This window comes from Sylvia atricapilla, chromosome 3, assembly GCF_009819655.1.
Source record: "Sylvia atricapilla isolate bSylAtr1 chromosome 3, bSylAtr1.pri, whole genome shotgun sequence".
Lineage (NCBI taxonomy): Eukaryota > Metazoa > Chordata > Aves > Passeriformes > Sylviidae > Sylvia > Sylvia atricapilla.
This window is the reverse complement of record NC_089142.1, coordinates 112,812,952-112,831,452: the sequence shown is the minus strand read 5'-3', so window position 1 is coordinate 112,831,452 and position 18,501 is coordinate 112,812,952. Positions and strand designations below refer to the sequence as shown.

The 18,501-nt window shown below is 55.1% G+C and overlaps 2 protein-coding genes across 3 annotated transcripts in view; both read left to right on the top strand.

Moving 5' to 3' along the window:
* Positions 1 to 52: 52 nt before the first annotated feature.
* Positions 53 to 4,690, top strand: LOC136359771 (heme-binding protein 1-like). Its single transcript, XM_066316704.1, has 5 exons — positions 53 to 322; positions 422 to 507; positions 3,098 to 3,239; positions 3,390 to 3,573; positions 3,728 to 4,690. Exons 1-5 carry the CDS (start codon positions 169 to 171, stop codon positions 3,900 to 3,902), a joined length of 741 nt encoding a protein of 246 aa, XP_066172801.1. The 5' UTR covers positions 53 to 168; the 3' UTR covers positions 3,903 to 4,690.
* A 1,994-nt stretch (positions 4,691 to 6,684) lies between these two features.
* Positions 6,685 to 18,501, top strand: part of PTK7 (protein tyrosine kinase 7 (inactive)) — a 34,241-nt gene continuing 22,424 nt past the window's right edge. The window contains exon 1 of one of the 2 annotated variants that reach the window (XM_066316703.1): positions 6,685 to 6,798. In XM_066316703.1, the coding sequence (XP_066172800.1) occupies positions 6,768 to 6,798 (31 nt within the window). In that variant the 5' untranslated portion in view covers positions 6,685 to 6,767. The remainder of the gene's footprint in view (positions 6,799 to 18,501) is intronic. The other variant, XM_066316702.1, reaches the window with a different exon arrangement.

Genomic DNA, 18,501 nt, shown 5'->3' with positions numbered 1-18,501 from the left:
GGGGCGGGGCGGGGGGCGGGGCGGGGGGCGGGGACGGGCACCGCCTGCCGGGTGGACAGCGCTGACAGGCCCCGCGCGGTCCGCCGGAGCGGCAGGGGGCGCGCTCGGCCGCGCTGGGCCGGGCGGTGCCGCCCCGGAGCGGGCCCTGTCCCGTTCCCGGCGGACGCGATGGCGCGGATCACGCTGGAGGACCTGGAGCGGCTGGGCGAGGACCCCGCGGACGGGGACGGCAGCGGCAGCGAGGACGAGCGGGAGGGGGAGGCACGGCTGTTCGCCCACTGGGAGGCCGTGGCCAGCACGCACCGAGTGAGCCTGCCCCGAGGTGAGCGCCGGGCCCGGCGGGGCTGTGGCGGCACGGACCGGGACTCCTTCTGCGCTGCGGCCGGGGCGAGCCTCGTCTCTCGTGTGCTTTGCCTTGCAGACATGGCAGGCCCGATCGCCCAGATGGCCCGGCACAGGCAGGCTCGCGAGCCCGTGCCGTACGTCTCCCTCTCGCAGCACGGGAAGGTGAGGCCCGATCCTCTCCGCGCAGCTGGCTTCTCGCCCGCTGCTCGCCCGTGCTGGGGCTGCCCCGGGTGCTGCCGCCGGCCCGCGGCGTGGGAAGAGCCTGTCTCTGGCAGGCAAGGTGTCTCGTGTCGGCATTGCCGCGCCGGCCTCGCCGGGGTTCCTGCAGCACCGCGGCCGGGATGGCACCTCAGCATCGGTGCAGTATTCTGCCACTTCTGCGCCTCCTCCTGTGTAATGACAGTGCTCAGCTTCCCGGCCTTTATTTTAAAATGGAACAAGTCGTGGTGCTTTCTCTGGTCTTCTGACTTCCAGCTGCCTCCTTTACCAGCCTATCCTTTTGCTGGGGTGGGCACATCTAAGAAAGTGAACTTTCAGTTCAGAGCCTCCTCCCTACCGTTCTCCAAACACCTTGTTGCATAGCTCGAAGTCCTGCTGGCTTTGTGTTCGTGCTCGTTATGTTGGCATGCTGAGCTGGAGATTTCAGGTGGCACAAGATAAAGGTGTGTCTGTCGGGAGCACAGGGCCTGTAACCCTGGCTGGCAGATGGAAGCTTGTGTTGTTATTTGTCTGGACTGCCAATCTAAACATGGTATCTTTTGCCTGAAGATCTCTCTGTGCTGGCTACGTTGCACGCTTACTTTCATCTCTTGCACATTAAGGGTGTTTCTGTGCTTTGAGAAATAACTGCTTGTCAGACTGGTTCTTGTGTCTCTGCAGGCCTAGTTGGGCTTTCTACCAAGAAGACATCTGTCAATTGTCCTCTATATGAGAAGTGGTTAACCCATTTCTTCTGGGATGAGGTCCAGCACTCCCTGTAAAACATGTCTGAGCATGTGGCTTGTGCAGCTCTGAACTGGGCCTTCATGACACTCCTTCTTTCCTTGTTCTGGGTCCCAGGGACTAATCTGGCCTTCTCTCTGCCTGTGTCAGTCCCAGGCAGGAATGGGGCCCCAGGACTTTGTGGGAACTGCAGAACTTTTGTTGTTGTTGGCGTTCCATCTGTGCCTGAGGAGGATTCTCAGAGTGTGAGGCTGTGTGAGAAGAGCCTCTGAGGGGACTTTGGGGCTGGGGCTCTTAGGGACACATTTGCCAGGCTCAGGCAGATCAGTAGTATTCGGTTGCTTTTCTTGAGCTATCAGTGCAACAAGCCCTCATCCTCTTGGAGGCAAGTGAATTATTATGCCACCTACAGCGCTGTGCTCTGTCAGCACTAAGCCCCCAGCTCAGTCAGGGCTCAGTTCCCCAGCAAACATTGCAGGGACCTGTTGCTGCTCCATCTGCATGAAGCATCTTCCATATTTCTTTTGGACAAGTGTCATCCAGAGTGGTAGTGCTTAGTACAAGGATCATGCTGTGGCACATCCAGATGCTGGGACTTCACTGGACTGATTTATTTCTTGCAAGTGGTATGGCAGATGAGAGTTGAGGAGGGAGTAGAGGGATTGGCAATTTCGTTGCTTGGAAGATGCTCTTGCTCTGCTCTGCTTTGCTTGGTGGGACAATGACAAGCATGGCCCCAGCTAGAGGGTGAATGCCCACAGTGTTTTGGGGCACTCTTCTTACTGGCATCCCACAGGCAGGCATGCTGCCTTCCTTCTGCCTTTGGTTTGGCTGTCAGGGTAGACACCCGATTCAGGTGGAGGCACAGGGAGGCTGCACCCAGTGTTGAGTCTTGTCACAGCTTCCTGTCTCCATCACTATCAGCACAGCTGTGGAAACAAGAAGTTTGGGAAGATGCCTTGAGCTCTGTGCAGCAAGGTTGTCTCATGACTACTTTGATCTGGATGAAGAACAAGCTGAGAGTAGGAAGATAGGTGCTGGTTACAACTTTGCAGCTCCTGTTTACCTGTGGTCACAGACATGCCATGAGCTAACCTATGAACATACCCAGATGCAACTTCCCCACTCCCCTTGCTCCCTTCTGTGTCAGGTTTGTCCAGAATACTGGACAGTCTGTGTTGGAAATAGAGGTTTTGACCCATGCCTCAAAATTCCACAGCTGGGTTCATGTCTCTTCTTCCTCCTGGCACTTCTTGGTGTGGGAGAAGGACCTGAGGAGTTTTATTCCAGTCTTCAGAACTCTTCTGGGTGCTAGAGCTCTTCTGTCAGATTTTCCCTTCTGCTAGGCAGGGATGTTTCTGTTATCCTCTGTGCACACAGTGTTCCAGGGAAAAGACACTGCACCTGACAGCAATATCAGCCTTACTGGAGGCCTTTCGGTGCCTGGCACCTGGAACATCCTCGTGAGTAGGCCAGACAGAGACAGGAGAGGAACTGCAAGTCCTGTGCCCCTTGCTGCGGATGTGTGGCATTCCTTGTGCCAGGAGCCTCCAGCCCCCCTTGCCCCCTGCCCCTTGTCTGTGCCTTTCCTTCTGCTACCCTTTGCCCAGTGCTCATAAGTATCCTTGTCTGAGGTGCGTGTGCTGCCAGCTCCCCTCACCTTCTTTGTCCCTCTCTGCTGCCACTGCCCAGCAGGGGCCCTCCTTTTGGCAGGCTCCCCGCTTCCTGCCCGTCAGTGTTGGTGTTCCAGCCGGTGCTGCAGCTGTCAGTGTGCCTGACCCTGACCTGGCTTGTCTGTGGCCTGTTTCAGTGCGAGGCAACGGCCTACGAGGAGCGGCGGTACCCAGCTGGGAAGTGGGCCTGTGTCACCATGGGGGAGCCCATGTATGAGCAGAGCATCTCCATGAGCTTCATGAAGCTCATGCGCTACATCTGCAAGGAGAACTCTGTAGGTGTGTGCAGGCAGGGGCTGGAGGGGGCTGGCAGGCTGCACAGAGGTCCCACTGTCCCTCTGGAGTGGGGGAGGAGGGCTGCTGCTGCTGCTGCTGCTGGTAACACGTCTGTCTCACTGTCTGCCTCACTGTCTGCCTGCCTCTTTCCAGGTTGCCACCTGGGCATGACAGTCCCAGTGCTCAACGAAATCCACCTGACCAAGGAGGGGACCGAGCTGGAGCGTGAGGTCCTAACTGCCTATTATCTCCCAGGAGAGTTCCAGCAAAACCCCCCTGTTCCCACGGACCCCGAAATCCACGTCACCGAGAGGGCACCACTCCGGGTTATAACCAGGTGACCCCAGCACCAGAGGTGTTTCCTCAGCTCAGCAGAGATGTATAGATACAAACTCACTGCATGGCTGCCGTGGTTCATTAGGGAGAGGGGTGGGAGCTATGGCTGTGGGATCATGCTGGCTTTGTTGCTTATGCTGCTCCCTTTGCTGCAGGGTTTTCTATGGGATGACCACTGAGGAGACGATTCTGCGGGAGATCAGTCTCTTCTGGGAGCTCTTGGGCCCCACAGACACGGTGCTGAGGGAGACCTACATCGTGGCTTCCTATGAGAACCCCAGCGTCCCTCAGCGCCGCAACGAGATCTGGTTCATCTGCCGCACCGAGTGAGGCCCTCCCTCACCCACTGGAGAGGCAGTTCTGACCCAGAGGAGACCCAGCACACCCCAACCCACTGTTCACCCACACTATGAGACACCAGCAGGCTGTGGGGTGGGTTTCCAGCCTGCCCTGCAAGGGTCCTGCCAGGGGAAATCCTGCCTGGTCTGCACTTCACCTGCCCCCACAGCTGAGGCTGGAGCTGGCACCAAGGACGACCTCTAGAGTGAGCCCTTGATGGGAAGCACACGGTATGGGCTTGTGCAGTGTGCCAGCCTGACCTGCACTGGCCTTGCAGATCTGTGCTAGGGAGGCCAGTGGGCCTGGTGGTGGGCAGCATCACAGGGTGATGGTGTCTAAAAGGCAAATGACTGTGTACAGCATGTGGGGCTCAGTGTGGCCTCTGGCTTGCTTCCTGTGAGAATGGCTGCCTGTCCTGAGCAGAGCCACTGAAATGCTGCTACAGAGACAGTTGGGTTCAAAGGGGGAAAGTGCTTGAATTCAGGTGTGAATCCTGAATGTTTCCTGCTGGGGTGGTTCTCTTTGGACTGTTGAGTGCCTCCCTGGCTGTCACCATTCCTCAGCCAGGACTAGGGCGCTGGCAGCCTTTGTCCATCTGTTGTGGATGCTGTTTTGCAGACCTGCTGTGAGCTGAGCGGGGCAGGTCCTGAGAGCAGCAGCAGCAGCACTACTGTGTGTTGTGCATTGATTAGTGAGTTTCACATCCGTGAATACCATCATGCTTTCCTGGGGGAAGCTGGTAGTGCCAACAGTAAATAAACCCAGCTCAAACCACTGCAGCTACGCATCACTGATGGTGGGGATGGAGGGCAGCTGGGTTGGCTTGGGAGGAGCCTTGCTGTCTCCTTCCTGGAGATGCTCCAGGCTGCAAAGCTGTGGCTAATTAGAAGGGCTCTAATTAGCCCAGGTTACAACTTCCTGTTCAGCCAAGCACATGCTGCCTCTGTTGCTGCTGCAAGACCCATGGGCATGCTTCCCTGCAGGTAAGGTGGTTTGTCTCTTGGATGGGGTCTGCCTCATTTTTCCCTGGTGCAGAAGTTGGATACTGTGGCTGTACTCCATGTGGGCACCTGAGCTGTGCGGGTAAGAATTCAAATGTGACTGCATGTTGTGCTGGTTGGCTGCAGGAACTGGTGCACTCCTGCAGGGATGTGCTTAACAGGCTTGGTGTGGAGAGACTTAACTGCTGCTGACACAGTTCCAAATGAGTTTCCTTATGCTGTATGCCTTGCTGTCTGCCACTGTTGCTCAAACTCCAGCTTTGGCCCTTTGTCCCTACACTGCAGCTGAGGGGTAGGAATGGGTGGGAGGCCTGGCCAGCTCTGTGGTCTCACTGCCCAGCAGCACAGGTGGCTTCTGCCACTCCTTTCTCCAGTCAGATGCTGCTCACTGTCCCCTCCAGGCTGGCTTGCCCTCTGGCTGTGGGGAGACTGGGGCTGAGCACGATACACCCTTTTCTGGAAGGGAGCTTGAGGCAGAGTCTGGGTAAGCACAGCAAGGACAGGCAGTGGTTTCCTGGCTACCTTGCGATACAGTTCTTGTTCCTGGGGCACTAAAGGCCATATGGACCCAGGAGATGCAATGACAGCCTGCAGCACTGAGGGTTGATGTGGCAAGTGCTCCTCAAGGAAGTCATGATACCTGGATCAGCAGTGCTTAGCTCACTTTCCCTCCTTCGAGAGAGAGAAGCAATTCCTTGAAGCTAGGGCCAGGTGGTTCAGTATCAGTAGGAGAGAGAGAGCAAAGTCTGCTATTGTGTGTGGGACAGAGACCTTTTCTCTTATTATCTATCAGCTGCCTTGTTTGCCCTAAGTTTGCAGGTGGAAATAAAACTTCCTTTCTCGAGAGTGTTGAATAGGCTACCACTTCCTCTGAGACTTCTTGGTCCCCAACCAAAACCCAAACAGCTTTTGGTGGCAGGAGGTGGTGGCTTTCCTATGGGAGGGGACTGGTCTGTGGTTACTGGCAAAGTTCCACAGCTGCATACCCTTGGGAGCAGTTCTGTGGTCTCCCAGGACATTGTAAGGGTGGTGGGGGCTTCTGGTGCGGCAGCCGGCTGGCACTGCCACACAGGGCAGCAAGCACGCTCCAGTCCTGTACCACAGGTTTTACTGAGTAAAGGCTCCAGCATCCTCTGTGATGGATCCAGCAGCGCTCAGGGCTATGTCTGATGGCGAGTCTTCTGCACAGTACCAAAACCAGTATTTCGGAGGCTCAACAAACCGGCTGGAAAGCTGGTGTTCAGCGTGACAACTGCCAGAGCCGGTGGGTCAGGGCTGCAGCAGGTTCCCCCAGAGGCGTTGGGTCGGACAGAGAGGTTCCAGTCTGGGCCATGCAGATGGCCAGACCAGCTCTTGCTGCTGTTCCCCAGCTTGGCTCCTGCAGAGGAGCAGGCAGCGTGCCGTGCATTAGGACGGTGTGCCCAGCCCGTAGCAGGGTGCGGAGCTCCCGGCTCCTCGCTGCCCCGGTGCCTTCACAGGGTCTCTCGGAGCGGTACAGACCGGGCGGGAGCCTCTGCCCTCAGTTTAACAAACAGCCCGTGGGCAGGAGGGGGTCTCCGCCGGCCCCTCGGTGCTCGGGGCACCGGGAGGCGCTGGCGGGAGCCCGGCGCGACCCTCCCCGCCCGCCGTGCCGCCAGGGCTCTGCGGGGGATGGCGCCAGCGACCCCCGAGGCTGCAGCACCGCGGCGCAGGCACGGGGGGGCCGAGCCGGGCGCTGCCCCGGGGACCCCACTCCTCCCGACCCCGCCCGGTTTCCGGTGGCCGCCCCTCCTCCGGAACCCCTCCCGGCGGCGGCGGCGGGCGGGGCGGCGGCGGCATGGCTGGGGTCCGGCGGGCACGCTGACCGGCGCGGAGGATGGCGGCGGTGCGGGCGCTGCTGGTGCTGGGTGAGTGCGGGCCGGGACAGCCCACGCAGCCTCCCCCGCCCGGGAAACGCGGTCCCGGCGGGAGCGGCGGAGCTTCGCGCCTCCCCTCGAGTCCGCGGCGGGGCCGCGCCGGGGCCGGCGGGCGGGGGTCCACGGCCGGCCCCGGGGGTGAAGGTGGTGCGGCCGTGTCCGGGGCCGAGCCCCCCCGGCTCCCCGTGAGCCCGGCGGCGATGGGGCCCGCCGGGCGCGGAGCGGGGGCTGCGTGAGGCCCCGTCTGTTCCCCCCCCGGGCGCCCCCGCCCCGCGGTGCTGCGGGAGCCGCCGGGGTCGCCTCGCCCGGCTCTCCTTCCCCGGCGTGCGCCGGCTCGCCCTGCCCCGCCGCCCGCTCCGAGCGGGGAGCGCCGTGCTGAAATCCGCGGGGATGCAAACGCGGCGGACGTTCGGCGTGTGGGAGACGGCGAGCGGGCGCCGCGGGGCAGCGCTGTCCGGGGAGGGCTCCCGGGGACCCCCCGAGCGGGGCTCGGCTCCGACCCGCGCCCCGCCGGCGCCCTGGGCAGGGGCGACCCCGGGAAAGGCTGCGCGGAGCGGTGGGTGGGTTTTCCTGTGAATTCTGGTCAGGTCAGAGCCCGGAGGAGAAACAGTGGGCGTGCGGTGAGCTCCCACCCGTGGGGATTGACCTCGCTGAGGGGTTTTTGTCCCTTGCTGAGCGCATCTGGATGAGCCGTCTGCTCCGGCCCCGGGCCGAGCGCCCTGCCCGTTCCGAGCTCTGCGGCCCCTGCGTTTTCCCGGCTGCTGCTTCTCCCGGCGTCCAGCTGCAAGGCCTGAACTCTCCCGGTCTCGCTCTGCTCCGTGGTGTTTCTCCCCACTGACCTCCGTGCAGCATTTTCCTTCTCAGAGGAGCCCGAGGTCTTGGCTGTGCACGGGAGCCGCAGGGGCTGTGAGCTGTCCCATGCCGCATCACCGTGTTTCTTCACTTAGGAACACCCTGTCAGTAGCTGTTTGCAGTCTCTTCTGTTCTCACCGTGCACAGTTGTAGAGTTTGCTTTGCAGTTTCTGCTGTAAAATCAAGAGCAATCTTAGTTTAGCACCTGGGTGGAATACCGCCTCTGAGGGAAGGGTATCTAAAGCGCTGCAGCCCGTCCATATCTGGAGCCGTGGCTGAGCCCTGCTGCCAGGCGGCAAGTATTGTCCAATTTACAGCTGATAAGCACGAAAAGCAGCACTTACTTAGCTGATTAGCCCCGTGATTGCCGTCCCTTGGCAGCCTTCTGGGAAGGCTGTTTCTGGCTGCTTAGCTTGGGCTCTGGTTTGAAATCACAGGGCCGCGGCATTCACCTTGGTGCCAGCAGCCACCATTGGCAGCTGGGATGTGCAAATCTGCCCGTCGGGGCCGTGTCCTGCCTTTCCTGCCGCTCTGCTGGAGTTTCTGTGCTGCTCCAGTCACGTACGCTCCCCCTGGTTTCTCTTGCTGAGCAGGACCACATCCTACAGCACTGGGGCAACATGCAGCTGTCCAGCTCGCAGACACTGGAAAAAAATCTCAGGCGCCATCGGTGTAGGCAAAAGGTGCAGTTTGATGTCTAGGTTTTACGGGCTGGTGGTGAGCTTTGTGGGCTGTAGGGCATTGTCTCTCTTTGCCTATGGATGCTGTTTGGAAAGAGCACTTTGGAAAGACCTGGGAGTGTGTGGAGTATCCATGCAGGTCCTTTGCCATGTATGTGTTCCAGAAGTGCTCGGTGCTTGGACTGCTGGTCGCTCTTCCTCCACTTCCATTGTTCAGCAAACCTGTGATCTTTCTGGCAGTGGCACTGCAGCATGCCAGATGTGTGCTGACTTCTGCTGGAACATGTGGTTGAAATGCTAGCAGAGGAAATATTTGCTGAGTCAACTTTCCTTTAAAGCCAAGAAAAAAAATACCACCCCAAAAGGTCTATTTTGTTCTGGAAATGCCTCTATGTCCTGCGTTGAGCTGTGTGTTTCTGTATGGCAGGGCTTTTCTCATGCTTCCTAGCAAGCCTGGTCTTAAAGAAGAAAATTTCTGAAAAGAGGAATGATGTGATCCCCCTTGGGACTTGGCTGTGTTCAGACAGTGCTCTGGGCAGGCTGGAACCTCAAAGTGGCAGGAGCTTCAAAGGCATGGCAACAGCATAGGCACTTAGTCTGCACAGTGGGATTCAGAACCACTGGGAACTGGTGCTTGTCAAGGGGCTGTCGTGTTTCAAGATCCCTTAAAGATGTGTTCTGAGCTCTTAATTGTCCTGGAATGAGACCATCTTCTAAAGGCAGATGGGCAGATGTTAAAAGTGCAACAAGCGCCTGTGTTTAGTTGTGTGCTGGCTGATGAATGTTCTTTCCTGATGGGAGCACGTGTTTCCTCCCAGGCTGCTGAATCCCTCTTGTTCAAGGGAGGTGAAGGGATGGCAACTCCCAACTACTAATTGCTCACGTGTAGCAATCGTGGATGGCCAAAGGCTGTTCACACTACATCCAAGCAGATAGGCACGTGTGCCCTGGGAAGGCAGGCTGCACTTCCTCGAGAGGGAATGGAGGGAGAAGGTGAGAAGAGAAGAACCTCGCCTTGAGGCAATGGACAAGAACATAAGGGCCAGTTCGGCTGTGAGTGATAAGGCACTTCAAAAAGATCTGGAGGCCGTGAGGCCTGGTTACAGGCATTTACTAGAGGATTTTTACACTAATAATTTTCTTGCCTTCATTTCAATTCATCTGCTGTTTAAGTTGCAAAGATCAAAGCTCTATTCCAGCAAGCACACGTGGACTAAAGTAAATAGCAGGACCTAGTACACCTCTTCCCAGTGAATAAACACTCTTTCCTCTCTGAACATTTTCAAGCATACCTCTCAGGCCTGGAATGCAAAATATTTCACATTAGCGGTGGGTGTTTCCACTGCTCTTGATATTTGGGAACTTGGAACAAATGCTTATTTAGAAGTGGACAGACCTGGGTACAAACGTGCTCTTTGTGAAGGCAGTTGCCTCTGTGGTGTTTGCAGGGAAATTCCCCTGAGACTGGAGGACATGCAATTGTTTGTCCAGACCCAAAGGAACAGTTCTCGTTCTCCTGACATGAAGTGTTGGTCTCATGGGCTGGGACAGGCAGCTCTTTGGAGGCCTGGAGGGCAGCGAGACTAGCAAGATGCTTGGCAGATGCTCAAGAACATTCTTCTTGATGAGGTTTAAGTTGCACAGGGTGTTAGCTTTGGGTTTGGTGGGGTTTGCAAAGGCTGTGAACCAGCACAGTGAATTTTGCTGTGTAAGGGAAAGAGGCAGCCCCACCTTTGGCATGGCAGTATCTGCTGGAGAAGGCTGATAAAGTCTGAGGTGGGAGAAGGGCAACTGTAGTGTCTTCTGCCTTTGTAAGAACTCAGCTGTGTCTGTGAGGAGGAAGAGAGATGGAGAAATGATAATTTGGCAGTTGGAAACATGTTGTTTCCTGGGCTCAGTGCGTTCACCACGGCAGAGGTGCCAGGGTAGATGGCCTGATTCCATGTCTTGCTCCTTGCCTGGCATATATTGGGAGGTCATCCCAGAGCTACTTATAAATGCCTTTAGTCTGTTGGAAGAGCAGGTGTTGTATTGCACAGAGGGGTTAAAGGGCTGTGCTGTGCCTGTGGCATACCTTGTGTGCTGCCTTGCCTGAAAGAAGCAATCACACTGCTGGACACAGAAGGATTGGTTCTCTGGGGGAGACCTGATGAGGAAGGGATGGAGATGCTGCAGGTTTTCTGGGGTTTCATGTGGCCGTTTATGAGCAGTGGCCATTCCCTGGGTTTTGTCATGGTTTGGAGGCTCTGCAGAGTCTTGTTCCTGATGTCTTTGTGAGCTTTCAGCAGTCCAGGAATGTTGGGCTCTGGTTTTTAGGGAGGTTGTTCAGAGGGAGTTGCTAATAAGATGAGGGGCCCTGGGATCTGCTAGGAACTTTTTTGCTTGCTTCCTAATGCCAACATCACTGAACCACAGCATATGGAAGCAAGCGCACAGATTTTTGATTCTGGAGGATGTGACCTGTTCAGAGTCCTGCACTTCAGCCTCTTTCATCCTGCTGGAGCCTGTCAGGATCTGCTGTGCTGTGTTGATGAGCTGTCAGCTCTCTCCTTTTCCTTGCCCATCACAGTGGCTGCTTTCCTACATTGCTGGATGTTGGGTGTTATGGGGAGGAGCAGTGTCAGGTCACCGCCGAAGCCACACAGGACCAGCAAATCCACCTTTGCATTGCAATGGGAACTGTTCCTTTTGCAGTTAGGTTTAGAGTGGACAGCTGGTGTGCCTAAAAACAGACCAGACTGAAGGAAGGATTATCTTTGTGGAGAAGACCATCTCCTGTTTCACTTTTCCTGTGCCTTCTGAATGTATCACTGTGCAGGCAGCAGGAAGGAGAAGAGGCTTGCAAGGCATTTCTTTATATGGATTTTTATAGGTTGGTTTGGGAACTAGAGCAGAATCTTGCTTTGCAGGAGGCACACAGGTGTCAGGAGTCTCAGGGAGTGAAGAAGTGAAGAACAATCGTTTGGGGTCTCTTCTGGAAATGGGTGAAGGTTGGTTATAGTGAAGCTCCTGTGGGCTCTTGAGGTTGGAGGCATATTCAATGTTTTAAGCAGCAGCAGCTCTCCAGGCTCTGGATCCAGGTGCTGCTTGAATAGAGGTTGAATAGGTTTGTCCAGTGCTTCCTGTGCCTTCCTTGGCATGTTGCAGCACAGTGAGGATGAACCCATGCCACCCAGTCAAGGCAAGGACTACATTTCTGGTCATTCCTTTGTTCCAGGGAAATACTTGGCCGTGAGCACTGTTCTGTGTTTACCTGTGTCTCCTTTTAATCTGTGCAGCTCTTGCTGAGTAGCTGTGGAAGATCTTCAAGCCAAAACACAAGTGGCCTTTGTTTCAAAGCATCAATTTGTGTTGGCAGCCAGGTCTGCAGTGCATGTGCTTTTCATTGACTGCTGCTTCGGCTCAGTTTCTCACTCTTGCCAGCTCTTTTTTAAACTTCATACAGAAATGCTTTTCCTGAGCTTAAAAGGCTGACCTGTACAGTACTTCTAGTCTTAACTTAAGCCTTGTCTTTCTCAGGGAAGCAGTCTCTTTCTGGTCACAGAATAGACTGCTTACCTCTGCTTGTGAGATAACTAATACAGGCTGTCTGATCAGCGAAGAGAGAGGCAAAGGGGGAACTTCTGAGTGGTTCGCAAGTTTCTCAAAGCCTGGTCTGTGTGCCTGGGATGAGGAGTTTTGGTGTGCCTGCCCAGCTCTGACCTTTCCCAAGCTTGCTTGTCTTAGCAGTTTGGGAAGGTTGATGGGTGGGTGCTATTTTGATACTCTTTGCAGACTGTTACTGCCTGGGGCTGTTCCTTTTATTTGATCAGCTTTCAAAAATCCATCCTCTATTCTGTGATTCTCACCTTCTGAAATTGTTCTGCAAGGGCCTCTTTTGAAAATGCATTCTAATCCTTAAAATCTGTGAGTGCCATCCAGGCAAAGCCCATGGTTTAGTTAAAACATTTCTGCTGGTAGTGAACAGATGAATGCTGAGATGTGCCTCTGAGAGCAGAATGAAGAGTGTCTGTGTCCAACTGCAGAACTGGGGACAGAACAGTGAGGAGCACTCCTGAACTCCTGTCTCCCTGCATAGCAGGTTGTGCATAGGTTGTGTGTCAGGAGAGGAGGCATGGCTGGGTTTAGCTGATGATTCCTCCTCTGAGATGGTGCTTGGCAGTGGGATACCAGTGGCCTGTCTTCTCCTTGTCAAATTAGGCTCTGAGTTGAGTGAAGCAGGCAGAGATTTTGGCATCTGTGAATGGGAGTGTGCAAAGGGCCCCCTGGGCGTGCATGGATTGGATGCACCAATGGCAGGTGGTCTGCACCTCGGTGAGGTGTGTTTGCATTGATGGTTGCACTGTGCAGGATGATGGATGGAGAAAGCTGATACGAGCAGATTCCTGTCTGGAAGGTGGTGTGACACATGGGATTTCAGGGCACGAACCTTCCCTCTTTGGAAAACAAGATGTTGCATGCTAGGGGAGAGCAATGGCGTAGGGTTGCTGTCAGTGCTGGCACCCAGTGCAGAGAAGGACTGGGATTTAAGTGAGTGAGGGTTACGAATCTCTGTGTTTCAGCCCCTGGCTGAGCTGTGCTCAGTTCCCAGTGGCTTCTGTCCTGTAGGACAGCAGTGAGTGTGAGTGCTGCGCTCAGACATTGCTGCTAACGCTCGAGGTGTTTGGAGCTCCAAGATAGAAGGCTTTGTAACTTTTCCTCCGGTGCTGTTGTGAACTGAGGCTTGTCCCAGCAGCAGGATTTGACACTTTGATGCAGCTCAAGCCACCCTGAAGAGCAGCCAAGGCTGCACCCTACCACTGTGGATTTGTCTGTCCTCCTCCAGAGGACAGCCAGACAGGTCTGTCCCCAGAGCCATGGCTTGTGGAGGCCAAGGCCTGTTCTGGCTGGGGAGGGGAGGCTTGTGTGCCTCTGGGCAGCTCAGGGGGGGCTCTCCTTCCTGTGAGTGATGCTGGCACCAGATAGGCACGGTGTTGCCTAAGACCTGCCTGTAAACACTCTCCTCCTCCTCACAGTTGCTCATTGGCTTCTTTGGGAGCACAAAGGAAGCTTTTGATTCAAACCATACAGTGGCTGTCCAAATGGTTAAAAGGCAGGACAGGCTGTGGCTTGCAAGTGCTTTTATTGCTCTCCAGTGCAGCATGTCTTGGTGTGTGTCCTGGCTCTGCTGGGGCAGCCCATCACTCCTGTGCCATGGGGCTGCTCTGTTGTGCCTGCATCACTGGGGAGCATTCATGGGGCAAAAGACCCTGGATTTTGTCTTTCCTAGCAAAGACAAGACCAGACAGAATAAAGGCAGACAGTCTTGTAGGGTGCCACAAAAGGCAGTGCAGCCAGTTCTCCTTAACCACCACTCAGCATACAGTGGGAGCATAGATGGGTTTGTGCTGCTGAGGTCCAGTTATGCAGTTGCCTTTGCAGAGGGACCAATAGCAAAAGTCTCTTTCAGCAGCTGCAAGAATTATGCAAATTGTCTTGGACAAAAAGCCCCCAAAGGTTCTCATGACTTACTTGATGTTCTTGGATAGGTGCTTGACGTTCCTCTTCATCCATGTGGCTTTCTGTGAACACCCAGAGCCTGGCACACTGCACCTGGCAGGTGCTATGGGAGTGCCCAGTTCCTGGGCTCAGACTTCTGCAGCAGTGAGATCTTGTTCTGTGATCATTCTTCCCTCCATCTAGGTTCAGTCAGTTCTTTGTCCACCATATTTCAAGCAAAAGCTGAGTGACAAAGGCAACACATTTGATTTTTTTTTTTCCCTCTTTTGAGTTCACTCCTGGTGGCTCTCCCGGCATGCTGTGTGTGTGATTGCTGGGCCCTCACCAGCACTGACCCTCCTGCTCCTGTCCTGTCTCTGTCTTGTTGCCTTTTTCTGGCTCAAGTGCAGCTGTTCCTTTTCCAGTTGTGCCTCCTATCTCCACCTCTTCCTGATTCCTCCTCTGTATCCAGGCCTGCCATGGCATGCCACACGCCCCCTTCTCAGGCTCTGCTGTTGCTTGGTTCCTCTCCAGTGCCTGCCTCTGGGCAGTGCTGCTTTCCCAGGTGTGGCTGCCTTCCTCCTGCCATCCCGAGACTGCCTTTGTCTCCTGGAGCCAGGCCTCAGTTCACAGCAGGTGATGAGAAGTCAGAGCACAGCTGGGGCAGGGCTGCTGAGATGTTCAGGTGGGCCTTTCTGGGTAAGGATTCTTCTGCTCAATGAAGAAAAGTCTCAAAGCTGTGAGGCCTGAAGCAGAAAGCATTAATCTAAATGGGTAACATTTTGGCAAGGAAATAACAAAGACTGTCATCCTGGGCATCCTTGACCATCGTGTTTTGTTTCTGTGGCCTTGCTGGGGTTTTGGCTTGCCTCTCATGGGCTGGAAATCCTGCAGACAAAGGCCTGCCGTGGGACTGATGGAGCATTCCATTGTACCTGCCTTGCTGAGTGGCCACACTGAGCAGCCAGGCACCTGCAGGTACCCCAGCACAGCTTCTTGCTCTCCTGCTTGTTGAGTGGCTATTGCCACTGTCTGTGTGCTTCCTTGGCCTTTGGTTCCTTAGGGTGTCCAGGTACTCTTTGCACTGGTGGCTTTGTGACTGTCCAGTAAGAGCTATTTGTTCTCCAGATGTATTGGAGATCAGTTTTTCTGCTGCAGTGCAGAAAAGCACTTACTTTTCACTGAGATCTGGTTAGTATGAATTTCTGTCTCAGTGAGTCTGTTATAGCAGAGCTTTTCTTCCATTTGACACTGGGGCTTTGCATTAGATTTATCTGTAGCAAACATTTTGCCTAGTTATTGATTTGTAAAATATTCCAGAAAGTGCCCTGCTGCATATTCTTCCCACTCAGTGACTTTTTTCCATTTTTAGCTGAGATAATGTAGCAATGTCTCATAGAGAAGCTACTTCTTAATTAATTTTGCATGAGCAGAAGAAATATTAGCTTCTCCATCTGCTTTCCTATTTTTGTGGCTTTTAATATAGATTCATAAATGGCTTTAGTGAAAATAAACAAGGAACTGTTCTTTTCTGTGCCCTCTTTGCTTTCAGAGGTGATACTTCAGCTCCAGCCTCCCTGGTGATGTTTTTCCCAGGAGGTGAGTCTTGGACAGCAGGGCTTCCCTGCACAATTGTAAACGGTGCTTATGAGATGGGGCTGATCCTCAGCTTTCTAGCAATGGAAAAAGGAAGATCTTGGAGAAATCTGCAGGCCTGTAGGACCTAGCTGGAGCCAGCCATGGGGATTGTGCCTGGTGGGGAATGGATGTGCAGTGCACAGCAGGCAGTGTCTATGAGCCAGTGTTCCCCACACTCTCAGGAAGGGTACAGAAATCCTGTGAACCCAGCAGGGAGCCCTGGGCAACCAGTCCATCCTCCTCGAGCTTCAGAGGTAGCCAGAGGTCAAAACCTGACCTGGCAGAGCCCCTATAAATGAAAGAGGCACCAAGGCAGGTAATGGAGTGAGGTTCTAGTTCAGATGTCTCCTCAGTGCATTTTCACAGCAATTTTTACTTTGCAGCACTGTGGTGGCTGCTAGGAAGAGTGATTGCCTCTCCTGGGAGAGGTTGCTTCTTTCCTTCCTGTAGGAGGGGAGCAAGCAGGTAAAACCTTTGGTAAGCCAAGTGATGAAGCAGAATGCTGCAGAGATCCACCTGGATCAAGACCCACAACACAGCTGAGCTCTGTGGGGAGCCCAGCAGTAGGATCGCCCCATATCCAGTGTTGTGTAGTGGCATTTCCCAGTCTCCATGACGTCTCCTTGTTCCTGGGAAGGCAGAGGGGCTGGCTGCATGCTTGTGGGTGGGCTGTACAGAGGCAGCAGCAGGAAGGAGTGCACAACTGAGTCCCTGCAGCAGTTGCCAGAGCATGGGTGTCGTTTTCAAGATCATGGCACTGGATGAACCATTTCTCCCAAGAGCTGTAAGCTGTCTGGAGAGTTTGGCCAGCTGGATCTTCATGGCAAATACATCTGAGTCTCTACAGGCATATAACTAAGGGAAACTTAGCTGTAAATATACTGACATGACCTGGAGAGAGATTTAAAATATTTATCCTAGAGCAGAGCTTGGGATATAAATAAGCTCCCTGTCTGTTTCCCTGCACGCAAGGCTCAGAAGTGCAGCTGTCCCTTTGTCCCCAGCTCTCAGAATCCTCTTTGGGACCAGCAAGTTGCTTTTGGGTGGGCTTGAAGTCCGTACAGATGGTGTAAACAGACAGCTGTTAGCAGAATGGAGAGGGTATTTGCAGTCGTGTAGATGTGAATTTTGGACTGCAGTGTCTGTCCCCTCGTTGCTCCTACAGCTGCTCTGCAGCTCTTGGTGTGTTTGTGGTGAGCCATGCCTTGGGGTCTGCTGGGGAAGGCTGTAACCCTCTCACTTGGCCCCCTGAACCAGCAAGGTTTGCAAGATCTCCAACAGACCAAGCACAGGCAAAGGGAAGCACAGGTTTGGGTGGTACGGGGGGTGTTTTCTGCCTCCCAGTGGGTTTGGTGGCAGCACACAGAGAAACGGTCACTCCAGTGGCAAATAATCTTTGTTCTCCAGCAGACAGTCCTGGGAGGGCAAGGAGGGCTTGCTGGCAGGAGTGCCCCGTGCCCAGTGCAGCCTTGGTGACCTCGGTGCCTGGAGAGGAGCTGGCTCTGGGCACCAGCTCTGTGTCCCATGGGCTGTTGCTGAAGCAGCTGGCTCTGCCTGGAGCCCTCCTGTGCCTGCTGCTCCTCTTTGCTCTGCTTCCCTTGCCCTGGCCTCTTCCCACCCCCACCCCCATGCCTTTTGTCTTTACAGCCAGAGCTCCCATTCTCCGGAGCCGCTGGCTGGGGCTCCTGTTTGCTGAAGGGAAGTGCCAGACGGTTTTATGGAGCTTCTTCTGTTTTTTCCCCTCATCTGGAACGGTGTGTCAGCTGGAGCAGGAAAAATGCAGAGCCCTGACCAGGAGCTCCATACACACACAAACACACAGTGCTCTTATGGGGGAATCCCTCTTGGCTGGGCTTGGGATGGCAGGAGCAGCATCAGCCTTTGGCCCTCAGCCTGAGAGCAGGGAGGTGGGGATGGGTTGGCAGGAGCTGCTGTGGTACCTGGAGGTGCTGCCCTGGGATGAGCTCTGAGCCACACAGACCCTGTGAGTGCAGCAGTGTGGCCTCACTGCCACTGGCTTTGCCTCCAGCCCCGGGGCAAGGAGTGATGAGCCAGCTCTGCCACAGCTCTTCCCAGCTGGCAGGACCTGCCTGCCTGTTCAACACCACCTGGGCTCTGCTCTACCGACAGGAGTTTGGTTAGTAAAGACATTCTCACATGGCTCCTGCTTAAAATGTGGGGGATGCATCATCCTTCAAGGCCACTGCACAGGAAGCATGTGGTTCCTCCTGGTTCCACTTGGCATCTTTCTGTCCTGTTTCCTTTAGTGGGAGCAAAGCGCAGTGCCTCTGCTGTGCTGGCCAGAGAGCTTAGCCTTCAGATGTCTGTGTCTCCTGCCAGCAGCAGGTGTTTATGAGGAAAGCAGGGAATTGCTCAAGGGCTCAGAGCAAGCCTGGGAGAGTTGGTTGACAGGACCAGTGGGTGCAGCAAGTCTGTCAGTGGTGCTGAGTCGCCCTTGAAACATTTGAGTTTCTCACTTGGGCTTGGCAGTGCAGCTGGCAGTGTCTGCTCAGGAGCCTTTGGCTGATGCCCCATCGGAGGTGGTTTAGTTGAGCCAGCAGGACTCCCACCTCCTGAGCTGGGCTCCAGGCCTCCTTTCTCACTTGTTCCTCTGTCTCTGTTTATCTGCTGGGAAGGTCTTGGCCTGGGAGTCCCGTGGCCAACAGTGCCTGTGATGCAGGCAGGTATGGGTGCACTTACTGAGCCAATGCTCTCTTTTCCACAGGGGCCAGCTGGTGCTGCCAGCTCACAGCTGTTACCTGGGTAGGAGAAGCTGTGACCTGCCTGCTGTCTCTGCCCTGTTCCTCTCCCAGCTCGGTGGCTGCAGCACTGCACTCATGGCTTGGGCTGGTTCTCTGGGCTGGCTGCTCAGAAGGGACGTCTGGGCTTCCCTTCAGGGCCTGAGAGCACACAGCAACCCAGCAGAGTGGCATTCTCTCCCTGGTGCAGTGTCCTCTGGAGATGCCCCCTGTTGCAGCAGGTGCTGGGAGCATGGGTGCAGCAGAGCATGGCTCAGAGCAGTGTCAGTGTGCTCCCAGGGCAGACG

Bases quoted from the DNA above. Each gene is read 5' to 3' on its own strand.
- LOC136359771 (XM_066316704.1), top strand. From the start codon at position 169: ATGGCGCGGATCACGCTGGAGGACCTGGAGCGGCTGGGCGAGGACCCC. The intron at 508-3,097 runs GTGAGGCCCGAT...GGCCTGTTTCAG, and splicing joins CCCTCTCGCAGCACGGGAAG to TGCGAGGCAACGGCCTACGA. The intron at 3,574-3,727 runs GTGACCCCAGCA...CCTTTGCTGCAG, and splicing joins CCACTCCGGGTTATAACCAG to GGTTTTCTATGGGATGACCA.